The sequence below is a fragment of the Podarcis gaigeae genome, assembly GCF_964106915.1.
Source record: "Podarcis gaigeae genome assembly, chromosome: 2".
Taxonomy (NCBI): domain Eukaryota; kingdom Metazoa; phylum Chordata; class Lepidosauria; order Squamata; family Lacertidae; genus Podarcis; species Podarcis gaigeae.
This window is the reverse complement of record NC_139679.1, coordinates 88,646,974-88,662,380: the sequence shown is the minus strand read 5'-3', so window position 1 is coordinate 88,662,380 and position 15,407 is coordinate 88,646,974. Positions and strand designations below refer to the sequence as shown.

The following is a 15,407-nucleotide window of genomic DNA, read 5'->3' as shown; positions in this document are numbered from 1 at the left end:
GGCAACATAAATTATTCTGAGTTATGTAACTTATTAGCTAGCTCAGGGCAATGCAGTTGACCTCAATCTGTTAATACATATAACATATGGTAGTTATAAGATTACTGAATGTTTATCATTAAATTAAGATGCAAAAAAAACACACCAATAAAAAAGTTATTTTTAAAAATTAATGTAAAATGCATGTAAAATGTAAATTATTTTTAAAAATTAATGTAAAATGCAAAGTTCTTTGTTAAGGCCTTTCTGTGTAATAAGTTAACAAATACCTCCCACATAGATGACATTCCTTGTGCAATGGTTAAATATCTGTATAAAATGCATGGTGAATCAAGGCCATCATTCACAGAGTCAACTTGAAACTTTATCTGAATAGTGCTAAATCACATAATCATAATCAAAACAGGAATATCAGGTGTGTGCATTGTCTCTGAGACTATAACATGACTTACTCATGTATTATTCTTATACTCTGCCCTTCCTCCTTGCAGAATTCAGAACAGTAAATAGAGATGTTAAAAGATACCCAAATATCATAAGACAATAATTAAAATTAGTAATAATAAAACATTTGCAATAATAACCCAAAACTCCTACAGAAGTAGGTAAGTAACCCCATACTTCCCCTTACAATTTTAGTCAGGCACCATTTTACTCTATGTTCTATGTCTCTTATAAAGTTCTCCAAAGAGCAACAATTAAAATTGCTTACTCCCAAAACTCTGTCACAGGAGAAGTGAAGTTAGTGGTATTCAGTGACAACCAGAGGGTTTTGTTCTTCCTGAGAGTGTCTTCTATGCAGTTTTTTGTGTTCCACTCTTGGTCGCAGAAAGCCCAAGGCAGCTTACTTGTAAAAGAGTGGAATAGATAGTACAGTCCCCAAGCCAGGATGATGATGTAATACACATTCAAAAGCGACACGATCACTATGGAAGCATAACCTATTCCTGATTTTTTTAAAAAAGAAAGAAAGAAAGAAAGAAAGAAAGAAAGAAAGAAAGAAGAAAGGAACATATGAAATTACACACATAAGTAAGGCTTGCTGGTATTCAGGTGAACATGTAATATTCACTAATTTAGGAATCTCTATGTCTAGGGTTACAAAGGCAACAATTCAACATCATATATCTGCTGCATTAAGCGGAGATGCATAATTTCAAGACTCAGATAAGGTATCAAGGGATTCCCCCTCTTTCACCAGTTGCACCCATGTTTCCAGAGAATTCAGTAAGGAGTAGTAGTTCTTCCTAAAACACAGTTGTGAGGTTGCAAAGGTATGCAAGCAGTGGCTATCACATTTGGACTGCAAACATATAGACCATGGAAGGGTAACCTGTGGCCCTCTGAATGCTTTTGAACGTCATCTCTCATCAGTCCCATCATAAATTGGCCAATGCTTAGGGCTGATGTAGTCCAGCAAGATCTGGAGGGCCACAAGTTGCCCACCCCTGTTGTACACCCTTACCTGGAAATAAGTCTCATTGAATTCAATGTGCCTTTCTTCTCAGTAGACATACATATGATTGCACTCTTAATATTTAGGAACACCCTGCTTAATAACAACAAAACCACTGAAGCTACAACACTTGAGCAGAAGGAAATGGCCATGTAAATGAGGTACAATTCATTTCTTGTTAGGTTTGTAGTCTACGTTTCCCCCAAATGGTACTCAAAGCAGCTAACAGTAATTAAAAACAATACAATAAAATACAAAGAAAAGAAAAGCAGATAAGGCATAAATAAAAACAACTAGCTAAAACCTCATTTTGTCTCAACAAAATTACAAGTTATGGGCCAAAGGGCTATCTAAATAAAAATGGAAACCTAAGGACATGATGCAGTACCTATGGCTCTGTGGCTTGTGTCCTGGTGGACTATACCTACTCGCAATAGTAGTAGTAGCAGTAGCAGCAGCAATAGTAGTTGTAGTTTCCCTCCCCGCCTCCCAAAGGAGCCAAGGGCGGCAAGCATACAAACAAGAAAACATCTAAAACCAATGCAGACCCTAGTCCCAATTTAAAGCAGGTATTTGTTGGAAGAGAATAATTATTCCATGTGCACAAGGTAAAAATTGCCTTGTGTTTCTCCATGCTACCTACCAATATGCTTTTGAAATAAAGGAGAATTTCAAAAGCACTTTGTGATGAAGTATTGGAGGGGAGATGTTCTGCTCTTCAAAGAAAAAATTCCCACTGGGGAACAGCACACCCAAGAAAATAGTTTGAAGTAGTTCTTTAAATCCTGGCTTGTATTATGAAGCCACTATGAAAGCTTTAAACATATTTCTGAGTATCAGGAGCCAAAGCTAAATCACAGGAGATGGTTCTCTCAATCCAGATCTGCTTATGAGTCTCCCGGAGTCAATGTCAAATGCAGACAGTGGACAATGGAAGTGTTGGCCTAACTTAGGGTGACAATCATTATGTATGGAACAGAATTCAGTGAAATGCACTTTCTCTGCAATGCAGTTATAAACAGTGTTATTTTACTTATACCTCTGACTGCAATGTATAGCACAACTAGAGGAAGGTATACTCAGAATTAAGTCCCACTGTGTTCTGCCTGTGTACAGCAGGGCTTGTTCCCAGGAAAAGTGTGAATAGGACTCCAACTTTGCAGTGCAATCTTATACATATCTACTCAGAAATAAATGCCATTGAATTCAGTGAGGCTTACTCTTACGTAAGAATGTATAGGGTCACAGTCGTAAAACATTGGTTATAGCAACAGTAATAACAATATTCTGGGAAGGAAAGACAACATGTTTGTGCAAAATAAAACAAGGTCAAAAGAAGGTCAGCAAACTGAATTTTGTAATATATGTACACATCTATCTTTTTCCCCCCCCAAAGGTATCATACCTGCTATTTATAAAATAAATGTTTAACTTGCATATCAATGCTTGACAACAAAAAAATACTGCCCTGTTTGCTTTGCAAGCACAGGGTCACTAGCAGATAAGGTCATGTCCTTTGCTGCTCCAAATGGCATGCACACAGCTAATGAAGTGCAAATTGGCACAAACCTTTAGCTATAAATTCCAATCCAAGCCCCGTACACTTGGCAAGAAGTCCTATTGATCTCAATGGAACTTCCTTCTAAGTAAGTACTTTGGGAGACACAGAACTGGTATAAACTGGCAATCACCTTACAAAACACCAAACTGCCCTGGAACAACTTAATGGCCTGTGAACACACCAGCTCCTTATTAAATATTGAGCTTTGTTGGACGATGGGAGCCATTCCACATTCTCCTGATGCAAATACCCATAGTAAAGCATTTCATAGTCATTAAAGATCAGAAATCTCAGAGAAGTTGTTCCAAAGAGTTTCATGTATTCTGAAGTCTACTATTTGAAAGAATAGTAAATCCTAAACCTTCTATCAGGAACATATCAATTTCAATACTGCTCTTATATTTTTTAAACAGAAAAGTTGCATTAGCAGAGGCCAACCAAAATTTTGTTCTCACCAGGATCCACCCCTGCCAAGCTAAAGGTCAGGGGGAAATTTGCTCCGCGTTCCAGTTCTAAACTTGGAGGTGGAAGGGAGGGCAGGAAACAAGACCATCTCCAATAGCTCAGAGCTGGAGGGGAGGTGGGAGAAAAAGCTTTTTGTACTTCTGTGACTAAATTTTTAGCACTTCACTGTCCCCCCTTTTCAGGGTCTATCTCCTCCTCCTCAGAAGGCAACACTGTGGATGTGGAGGAGATGTTAGAGGGAACTGCCCAAAGAGGCAGCTTCAAGTCCTCACTGTCCTCGACACCTGGCACAGTAGGTCATTCTCAAGCTGGGCCTTGCATCCTGCTGTGGAATTCCTGCCAGGTATGGCAAGCAGGTGTTGCCCTCAGTTGCCCTCAGTGCAAAAATGTCTCCAAGTCCAGTACTGTTTAACTTTTCCCCAGAGAGGTGTGTGACAACCATTCAGCTGGATGGGGGGAAATTAAAAGGAAAGGATAGGAATTAAATAAAATCAGAGTCACCAGCAAAGTTAAGGATAAAAGCTGTTTCCTGCCCTGCTGACCCCAGTCACAGGGAACCATGCCTCTGAATAGTCTCACCCTTTCCTTTGCATAGCTGCAAGGTGAAGGAAGAATGTCACAGAATTTTGGGAACTAACTTAGATGTGTGCGTGTACATATATATATTTAACATGAATTAGGCAGATAACTAACCGGTGAAGATAGGGCAGATCTTTTCCCAGCATGTAATTCCTCCTTCGGAGGTATACTGTCCTAGTGCCACCTCCAGGAAAAACACAGGAAGACCTCCCCCAAACAGAAAAATGAAATAAGGTATGAGAAATGCACCTGTAGAGAAAACACAGAAGGAAGATTAGGAAGATTCTATGACTCAATGATTTTTTTTCTTAATGGAGTAGCAGCTGATGGTGGTATTTAAGTATCGCTATGAAATCTGGCCCATGCCCTTGTTAGCATGTTCTGAAATTGCCACTTGAGAGCAAAGATTAATAATCAGACTTTAAATACGTTACACAAATGCCCTGCTATTTTCAGATTAAGAAATGGGGAACAATGTGAAAGAAAATGAGCAACAGAATGGTTTCCTTTCATTGCATACTGGAAGATTAGGTAAAATCTCAAGGCAATTGTTTTCTTGTTTTACAATGTCTCAGAATTTCATGACCTACTGTTTACAAAGTGTACTGCATGTAACAGCTGTAAGAGTTTTTTAAAAGCAAATTAAATGCAGTAGAATGCATACTGGAAATATGTGACTGGCTTTCGTTAATATGAATCAAATTTCCCCTTTTTCAAAAAAAACTAAAAAACTTGAAAAGTAGCTATTAGTCCAATAGCACTTCCAGTTGTTTTTAAATCTTGATCTCATTCATCTTCAGAGCAGCCCTGCTTCCCCACACACCCATTCACATGAAAGGGAGCTGCTATCCACATCCCAAACCATTATGGAAGCAACAACAATACTCACCTCCGCCATTTTTGTAGCAGAGATACGGAAATCGCCAAACATTGCCTAATCCAATAAATCCTCCAGCCACAGACAACAGAAAGTCAATCTTGCTGGCCCACTTTTCACGCTGTGGTGGCTTCCCCTCTGCCTCATCCTCAGGGCGTGTCCCAGGGCTCTTGCCAGGGGAAGGTTTGAGAATGTCCTTGTGGAAATCTTTCAGACACTGCAGTTTCTCCTTTGTTGCCATGTTTTTGCTTTCTAAAAGGAAGGAAATTACAATATAGGTTTTATAATCCACGTTACTTGGAAGACAAATAGGTACCTGTGCTTACAAATCATCTTGGCAAACAAAAAGTTTCCTTCAAATTCATCCACTTTTTCAAGCCAGTATATGCAGAGGAAAGATGCAGCTGACAGTTATTCCTGTCTTGACCCCACAAATGAGTTTAAAATACACCTGTGCCTCTTTTGCATTGACACCTATTAAGGGTCTTTTCACAATAGAAGTTTAGCATTCCAGGTTCCTGAGCAGTCTGGAAAAACAATCCTTGGATCCTAATCACAGTGTTAGTAAGATACTTTGTGTTAGAGAAGAGGCGGAAGCATCTTTGTTACTCAGAGTATTAAAAACAAAAGCAGCATTGCCATGTATTGCGACACCTTTTCAGGCCAGCAGGAAGTAAAATGGATCCTTCTTTTGCACAGAAGAGATGTGAAAGTCCATCTGAGCCAGGCCTGTAAAAACAGGCGAACTGCCACCGCTATGCTTTTGTTCCCTTTCCCCCTCAGAGCCACCTTTCAGACTGGGGCTTAAGCACTTGTCAGGTTTCTTCCTAAAGCTCCTTTAGAAAGTGGCTGTGAATTAAGGTATAAGAGTGCAGAATAGGTAATGTGTGCATAACAAAATTAAGAGGACAGGTAGAGTTTCTAGGGAGAGGGCAGAGGTGTGTGCCCTGGGGATGATGGCGAAATAGTGAAGGTGTTAAGGAGGGAGGGAGGGAGGGAGGGAGGGAAGAAGCAAGGAAGAAAAGAGCAGTGTATTCTGCGTTGGAGATGCCAAGCACACACCCAGCCACTGGGCATTCTCTTGAACGTCCTTGCCATTCCTGGTGTGCAACCCCAGATTTTGAAGTACTCTTTACCTACAGTTGTGAAGAGATTATCAACAGGCTTAACTCCTATTTAGGCAACTAGCAGATCATACTCTGACTTTATGTTTACTTCAGCTTAGTAAATGGGAGAGGACCATTGCAGAAAATCTGCCCTCTATTATGTCACCACGTTACTTTTTCTTTGCACTGACCCAGTGTCCATTCCAAGCCTGTAATTTCTCTCCAGAATCATCATCGGCTGAAATATTAAGGCTTTACAAAGAGAGTTATCATGGAGCTTCTATTAAAAGTGATCCCCCGCCCCCCACTTTAAACATAGTGATTTATCCTAATGAGCGGAAGGATCTGAAGCAGCAGTTTCTTTCTTCTTCTATTTTTATATCTTGGTACTGATTAAACAACAAAACCCCTGCATAAATAAACCTTTCTGTTCAGTTCAGTTTCAGCATACACCCCCGCCTCATTTCACTGCCATCTCAGCATCTCACTTGGATTTCAAAATAAATAGGACTGACTCACTCCTGATACGCAATAGAATCATGTTCTTTGCCATAGCAATGGCTTTTTAGTTAATGAAATAGCCAATGACAAGGCTTGCTTTATGAAAACTCCAGGGCAAAGTGAACCCTAGAAGGTCACACTGGCTTATAAATACTGCTGCCAGCTGTTAAATTGCAAAAAGTATGCCATATATATATATATATATATATCCACGTGCACATGCGCACACACACACACTTGTGTTATATATGTTAGAGTTTTTAAAATGGAAGATAAACACACAGAAGATTTCATCCAAAGTGCATTTTCAAAACAGGCCACATTTGATCAAATTCAAATGTGGAAGCTGTGGGAGGTATGCCATTTACACTGGAGCGCTAAAGTAAACTTCCATACATTGCAGAGACCAGGCACGCATAGGCTGCCTAGGTTGTCCTCATTTCTGCATACTTGTGCTCTTATATATTAGAAGGGAAGTCAATCTAATCCAGTCTTAGTATCTGTGTCACATGGCTTATTTTCCCTCCAATCAGAGAATTATTCTGTACCGGGTTGTGTGAATGGAAAGGCACATAATGGACTTTCCATCATTTTTAAAGCTTGCATGATTATCCTACATTGGAATCAACACATGCAAATAATCCTACCAACATGCAGAAGATGACTGCTGGATGAGGGCAATGATTTAAATCTAGAAAGTTTAAAATATAACACTGATAGAAAGAGATATAGCTAGTAAACACTTAAACCTAACATTCATGATAGAATCAGTTACAGATAGGTAGCCGTGTTGGTCTGCCATAGTCAAAACAAAAAAAATTCCTTCCAGTAGCACCTTAAAGACCAACTAGTATCTGAAGAAGTGTGCATGCACATGAAAGCTCATACCAAGAACTAACTTAGTTGGTCTTTAAGGTGCTACTGGAAGGAATTTTTTTTGTTTTTATTCATGATAGAAGACATTAATACCTCGTGCTTAAACTATCTAAATAGATCATGCTGGACACAATAGGACTTATTTCCTATGAGTAAATGTGCATAGGACTGCACTGCAGATCTGTTTGTATTAACATGGTGCTTTATTAGTGAAAACATCTAGGTTTTTATTGGGCTTATGCAAAGCAGTTCATTTATTTAAGGCTGCAACAATGTTTTTACTTGTTTACGCAAGTGTCACCACAAAAACTTAGTTCATATTATCGCAGTGAAACCTGGAATTAATTTGCTGCTTTCTGATCTGTAAACAGATTTAGCTTGTATGGCAATGACCTGAAACTAGGGTTGACATTAGTTTGGCAGGAAATCTGCAACTGGAACATGATTCTGAGACTGATATGCATCAATGTAACCATGCAGATTAAAACCTTTTCATAAACCATGCTAAACCTATCTGGAGGGAAACAATGGAACTTGCCTTACTGCCTCAGTGTCTTGCTTACAACCAACGATAAGACACTCTCATTAAAAAAATTTGAATAAGGTTTGGAGGGAAAATATATTTGCTTTTCATGATGGTATTATCTGGAAAAAGTTTATTGGAGCCATTTTAATCTAATCTTTTCAAGTGTGCCTAAACAGACCATATGCAACACTGAATGCCAGGTAACAGATTCAAAGGGTTGGTTTAGTATGGGAACTATGATGTTACAGAATAAGAGCCGGCAGGCTGACATATTAGACACTGAATCTTAACCAGTAATTAAGTATGTAATAATTATATCTACACTAGTAGATATGGAGAATAGCAAATTGGAACCTCTCATTTGCAATGGTCCTCTTCAAAGATTAGTTTCACTTTATTCAATACATTGGAATTTTTGAACAACTTTAAAGTAGAGATATTATAGAAAGTAATAGGTCATGGCTTTGTATAACTGAGACAACAAGTAGAAGAAACATATGTCCTACAATAGCTTTCATCTGAATCAGAGTTCAGTGTGTGGCATGAGACATCCCCTTCCTCCTGAGGTTGAGCTCTGTCACTATTCTGAAATTTCCATCTACCCATATAAATTAGCATTGGTGAATCAGTGCCCTCTTTTATAGTGAGGAATTTTCTCTTTTGGGCAGGTATGTGAATGTCCACCTTAATCTTGCCTGCTGAACATCTTGCCTACCTCTGCCTAGTCCAAAGCCCAAAATGTATTCGAGATCTATCATCTGCCACCCTTTTCTAGGGCTGCCATACGTCTGGGTTTTCCTGGACATTACCAGGATTTCAAAGGCAATTACAAAATTGCGTGGTTTTTTTGTGTTTCTGTAAAAAAAAATATTGGGGGGAAAATGGGGAGTTTGTTTTTTTCAAGTCAACAATTTTGGGGTGTGCTGGTTTTTACTTTTTGAAATATGGCAACCCTCCCCTATTTCAGTCTTTTGGAACATACAGTGGACTTTAAGGGAGAGGAAGGTTTAGTTGGGAGGACCACACTTAAGTTTGTGGAGGCCCTGCCTAGGTAAGAAATTTTAAAACCTTGCAATGACTTTGTCACATCAAAAATTAATGCCAGAACCTAAGCTTTAATAAAATCTATTTGCGGGGGGGAATCAATGTAAGAATCTGGGTTAAATTAGCAGGTCATTGATTTTAAAAGTGGGCTTTTTCAGATTGACTGGTTGTTCTTACTTCTTGAATTAACAGGGAACATTTGTTTGGACTGAAAAAATATGGTGAGACTGGCCAGAATAAGTTCACTTCAACAAGCATCAAGTGCTTTCGGGCATCACAACACAAATAGAGCAATGCTTGCAATTAACTCATGCTAGTTGTGACTTCTTGGTGTAACTAAACTAAAGTGTCTAAGGAGTCTTCAAACGGATTCCTGCTTTGAACTGACAAGATCTGAGGGCCCGTTTTTTTCATAAACTGTTTTGCAGATCACCCCCTTAACAATCACACTGAGCAGTACCACAATTCTATCTTATGACATAAACAAACTTGTTAAAATGCTACCCTTTATTGTGCTCATATCTCAGACTTAACCCTATGGCCCACCCATGGTCTCCTGACTGTTGCCAATTACAGGAAATGCCAAGAGAAGATGAAAAGGAGGTGGTTCAAGGCACTGCACAGTTGAGGAAAATTCCAAGAAAACTGTGTGTGTTTAATGAAAGGCATTGTCCTGAACATTAATAGGATTTGTTTTTAATTTCCTGTGATTTTATTCCACTGCATTAAACTACAATGCCTTTTAAGAGATAATAATCAACAAGCTGATATGAAGCTGGAAGGCATTTTGCATGCTGGAAACCAGAGCTATTATTTCAATATCAGCTAATAGGAAACAAAGTAATTCAAAGACAGAAACGCTATGTTTAAATATAACTCAAATTCATGGAGAATAAAATGGGCAATTCTACTTCTAAAGAACATGCCAGCTTCTAAGAGACACATGTCTGCTTTCCTTTCAGAAAACAAGGGCTTGGCCAAAAACACTTAAGATGGCTGAACAATGAAGAGAGCCAAAGCCACCATTTATAGAAGCAAGTCTGAGTGCAGCCAAAGGCAAGTTCCTTCCAAAACAAAAACTGGGTGGGGGGGGGGGATATCCAGGCCAAATCCTGTTGTTGTTTTACTGGTGAGTATCCAAGTCTGTTCATCAAATTCAGAGCAATTGTCCAGAACTTTCAATGACATTACAAAGAGGGATTATTACATAATCAGTAAGATATGGCTTTGTTTCTCTTTGGCTCCCCAAACACATACTTATTCTTAGTAATAAGACGTCATCTCTGCTTCCAGGCTCTAAGCAAACCATTCAATAACTAGCAGTGTCCCACTAAACTATCAGTCATGAGCATTAAATGCTCTGGGAAAATCTGCTGACATTACCTCTGTCAGTTCTGGTTTGCATTGCACCCACAGGCTCATGCTCTTCTTCCCACCTTTCCACCTCCAGCCTCTGGCACAGCCATGAGATCAGAAACTTTCACTCCTGTTTTCAATTAACTGCAGTTTAGCATTCATCACAGCCAAACCCAAAACTTAATCTAAACTATAAGTGGGACCTTTAAAAAATGTTGAAGCATGGAGTGCTCCTTCTTCAGGATTCTAGCCACTGTATTCCATCTCTTCTCACCCCCATTTTCAATTCATCCTTCCATCAGTCAGCTTTCCACAGCCAATGAGCATGCTCAATCCTCATCAGACTGGGGTTCCCACCCTGTGTGGGGCTCCCCACTCCTTAGATTATTTCCTCCTAAAGAATCAAATGTGTGTACAGTGGTACCTCTGGTTACGTACTTAATTCGTTCCAGAGGTCCGTTCTTAACTGAAACTGTTCTTAACTTGAGACACCACTTTAGCTAATAGGGCCTCCCACTGCTGCCACGCGACCGTCACACGATTCCTGTTCTCATCCTGAAGCAAAGTTCTTAACCCGAGGTACTATTTCTGGGTTAGCGGAGTCTTTAACCTGAAGCGTATGTAACCTGAAGCATATGTAACCCGAGGTATCACTGTATTTCTGCAAACCATGAGGTTCCCCCAAACCTTTTTTAAGTGGATAGAACCATTTTGGCTACATAAACAATGGCATCCACTCCTACCAAGACTGAAATTGGTATTTGGTTGAGTGAAACAACACAGCTTCATAAACCATGGTTTGGTTGGCTTGTCTTGTTAAAGCATAGCTAAGTCTAGCCGGTTTATCTACTTTCAGGCATAATGCTGAAATGTGGCCAACTAAAAAATGGAACTGAGGATAGTTGAAAATGGGAGCTCAAGCTTCCTTGCAGCTGCACCAGGGAGAGAGGCACACATGACCCCAAGGCACATTCACATAATTTGGTAATCCAAAACCTCAGTGATCAAAACACACACCAGAACCAGGATGGGTGGTCTCTAGGTCTGCCAGCAATTTCTTTTGCCTCCTAGTAATTTTGGGAGCCAGAGATTTTAAACAAAACATTAACTACTAAGCACACACATTACTAGAGGACTCACTCCTTTCCACTGTATAATGAACAGCAAAAACGTCTGGGCTTTGCTATTTTGAAAGAACATGCTTCAGTTTTACTTATCTTGTTTATCTTAATGCACCTTCCAAGCAGATTGCCACATGCCACTTATACTGCCTTCTGCTTATCTGTTTTATTTTTCATTATGTGCTGCTCTGCAATGAACTGAGGATGTTTCAAAGTACAAGCAAAGCATACTATGAAGTGCAAACTCCTAGAGTGAAAGTTGCTTTTTTCACAATGTCTCGTGTCTTTGTATGTGTAGAAGCAGTGGAAAGGATTAAAAAATCTTCAGTTGTGAGGAAATGTGAAGAACTTACATCTTAATGAGCAAAATGGCAATGCACACTGCACCAGTATTTGAAATTATCTAGGCATGGGTAAGACCCCTTGCCCTTTTTATCTGCATAATTAACACTCTATGCTTTTGTACATATAAGCAGGGGAAGTAATGAGATCAGTGTGATCATCTCACAGAGGTGTGATGGTTTAGTTAAGCCAGTACAAGCACAAGACACAACTCTTTTTATTTAGCTAGGTTCTCATCATTTCACCTTGATGTTCCATGAAGGCTTATACTGTAAGATCAGACACCAAAATCTGACTGGCTAATAATGCTGGAACAGAACAGTGCTCATAAATGAGTAAGAGGCAGAAACGAGCAAGTAGCACTTTCCTGTAGCAGATAGCACAGAGTCATCCTATCTTGCCTAAAGTGGCACTTTCCTGTAGCACAGGAGTCAGCAAACTTTTTCAGTAGGGGGCCGGTCCACTGTCCCTCACACCTTGTAGGGGTCTGGACTATATTGGGAGGGGGGGAGAGAATGACTGAATTCCTATGCCCCACAAATAACCCAGAAATGCATCTTAAATAAAAGGACACATTCTACTCATGTAAAAACTTGCTGATTCCCGGACTGTCTGCGGGCCAGATTTAGAAGGCAATTAGGCTGGATCCAGCCCCTGGGCCTTAGTTTGCCTACCCATGCTGTAGCAGATAGCACAGAGTCATCCTATCTTGCCAAACATGTTTAGGCTGCAATTTAGCCAAAAAGTGCAAAGCTTGCAGTGTTAAACTGAGGCTCTTTAGTATCAAAGCTGCCCATCTGTCACCTCCAGATTGACCCTACCATGCTATGGGTCAATTCATCTTGTCATTATTGTCTGCATGTAGTATTACCTGGGATTCCCTAAAGACACATTGTGTCTCAGTTTAATAACCATGGTTTAAGATCCTGGCTTGTTCCAAGGCTGATAACCATGGTTTCCCAGTTAATATGGGAAACTATGGGCTAATTGGAAACCTGCAGCTTGCATAAAAGGAGGTGTTATGGGGCTACCTAAGCAGGCAAAAAGCTTGTTCATATCCTGGCCAAGTCATGATCACCCAAACAAACCCAATGTCACATAAAAACTGGGCTCTTCACAGATGCAGTACACATTTTTAAACCATCATGAGATCCCAAGAATTGTTCCTGAGAAAGTGTGGGTATATTAAGTGGAGACAAAATTCACCACATAAATTTGTTTGAAGACATGTTTTCCATACCATGAAAGGAATGGATCTTTGAAGTAGGCGTGCTTGGAATACACTATCAGACACTGTCCCAGAAACAGGACATCTAGGCTTCCCTTTCATTGCTCTCCAGAGTCAAAACAACACCACACTCTTTAGGCATCAGGACTGCTTCCATAAACTAACAGAGCAGGAAAGAAATGGTGGCAGGCATCAACAGAATACAGATGAAGGACTGAAAGCTGTTATATCCTGCTGCAAGTATTGTTAATTCAGTAAGGAGAAGTGGCCTGGTTAAAGGTTGTTTTTGTTCATAACAAACCAACTTCTGATCTCAATTAACACCCCTGGGGGTGAGCTAGCTAAAAGGCTAATGATTGACAATAATCCAGAAAGGAGCACAAGCTTCCTGCTGCTTTCTCTTGATAAACTGCTGCTTTGATCATTACATCATCACTCCAGATGCAAGAGTGCAAAATGTTACTGTTTGGTGCTGGACAAAATTTTAGAGGCGACTAACCGCACCTGAAAAACTTACAGTATTAGGTGCAATTCAAATAACAAGTGCCTCTTATTTAAAATTCTGGGATACACAGAAGGCAGGCGTTCACAAATGCTATTCACACACATTTAATATTGCCTGGAGTACATCTGAATGTCTTCCGTTTCTATTTCATTTCAGCTCGTTATGTGCCGCCATCAACTATCTGCATCAGTGATTTGTTCTTCAGGCCACTTTCCCATCCACAACCAGAGCACAATTTGCCTGACAATGATGTCACAGCATGCAACGTCAGAATCATTCCATTGCTCTGACAATCACAGACGGAAATGTATTTTGTGTGGCACAATGGGAAGAGGTGCAGAAACAATGTGGGCAGGCACTGTTAACATCTTCATGTTGACCCCTATTAAGAGCAACCATCCCAGGTTACACAGTACAGTTACACAGCAAATCTAGTGTATTATTAGGGATTTCATTGCATCACTAACAAGGTAATCTGCTCTAAAACTGGAAACAGGGCCACAGCTCAGTGGTTGGTTGGCATCCGTCGGGAAATAATGAAGGAGTGAGTCTTCAGGGATGAAGTCAAAGCATTAAGAGAGTTACAGCACCTGCTGTGGCTGTAGAGGCCAATAGGGGAGAAGCATATTCTGTTGCAGCTGGGGCAGATGAAGGCATCTGATTGTGCTGATGAAGGTATACCAGTGGTAAAGCACATAAAAATGATTCTGGGTTCTGCCCCTGGGATTTCTAGGTGTGTGTGTTAAATATCTCAAGTGGCATGACTAAGGACGAAAAGCCATCTGAGATTATGGATGGCTGCTACCAGTCAGGAAGCGAAGCTTTGAGGACTAGCCGCTTCACACATTCATGACAACTAGGATACGTTACTTCAGTTGCCACTCAGTCACCAAGGCAAATGTCATGGTTTGTGGGTACAGACAAATGGAAGTACAGATCAGAGCTACTGGGATGATAAAAAGAACCAATAACAGCTAATGGATATATCTTGAAGGTGTCTGATAACATCTTTCTTTATGAAGTCTGCTACAATCTGCTTCATTTACAGTTGGCCTTCCATTTAGGGGAAAAGAAAAAAGAAACAACTGAACAGAAACTAGATTTTATCATATTTGAAAGAGGAAATGAAGTTCTATGGTCAGTCACCAGAATGCTGGGAACAAAAGGTGAAACAGAAAGGGATCAGGATGTTTCTGCAGAGAAAATGCTCTAAGCTACATAAACCTGCCAGTGAGGAAACTCACACTGAACTACTTGTTCTTTTCTGAGTGGCGAAGCAGCAGAAACACCCCCCCTCAAAAAAACCTCTCATCATCTGTTGTTTCCTTACTTTCCTAGCCATACACATGCACACTGATGGTGACACAGCAGCAAAGAAGACAGAAGTCTACTGTTTATGCACTTATGTGGGTACAGAACAGACTGACTCACTAGAGTCAACGCTGATTTCTCACTCTCCATAGCTCACCCACTCACTGGATTCTCCCCTTCACCTTTAGCAAGATGGTACATTAAAATGGCTACTCCTGCCCTGATTTTAGACAAGTAGCATTCATAGGGTGCCCTGTGACATGCTAAGTGAGCCCCTGCTACTGCTTCAAGACACTTTCTCCTATTTCCAGTCTCATCAACCCCCCTCCTTTCTTATGCGGCAACAGCATTATGACTAATTTAATTACTCCAGAGACTACTTAAGTAGCTACTTAATGGGTATGTGAGAATGTGGCTGAGAGTCTGGCTGGTTGCACATGACAAGTTAAACTAAACCTTGACTTACCCAGACCAAAGGAGTACTCATTCCTGGAGAAGGGTTTGCAGCTGCTTTGCTCCTTCCTAGTTCTTTTGCACCATGCCAAGCAGGCTT

General features: G+C 40.2%; 1 protein-coding gene across 15 annotated transcripts in view; it reads right to left on the bottom strand.

Moving 5' to 3' along the window:
• The window catches only part of SLC6A6 (solute carrier family 6 member 6), a 59,689-nt gene that overhangs the window by 26,743 nt on the left and 17,539 nt on the right, over positions 1–15,407 (bottom strand). For all 15 annotated transcript variants that reach the window (XM_083723993.1, XM_083723996.1, XM_083723992.1 and 12 more), the window contains 3 exons: positions 4,951–5,190; positions 4,176–4,310; positions 713–947 (listed from right to left, as the gene is read on the bottom strand). In XM_083723993.1, coding sequence (XP_083580119.1) covers positions 713–947; positions 4,176–4,310; positions 4,951–5,179 — 599 coding nt within the window. In that variant the 5' untranslated portion in view covers positions 5,180–5,190. The remainder of the gene's footprint in view (positions 1–712; positions 948–4,175; positions 4,311–4,950; positions 5,191–15,407) is intronic.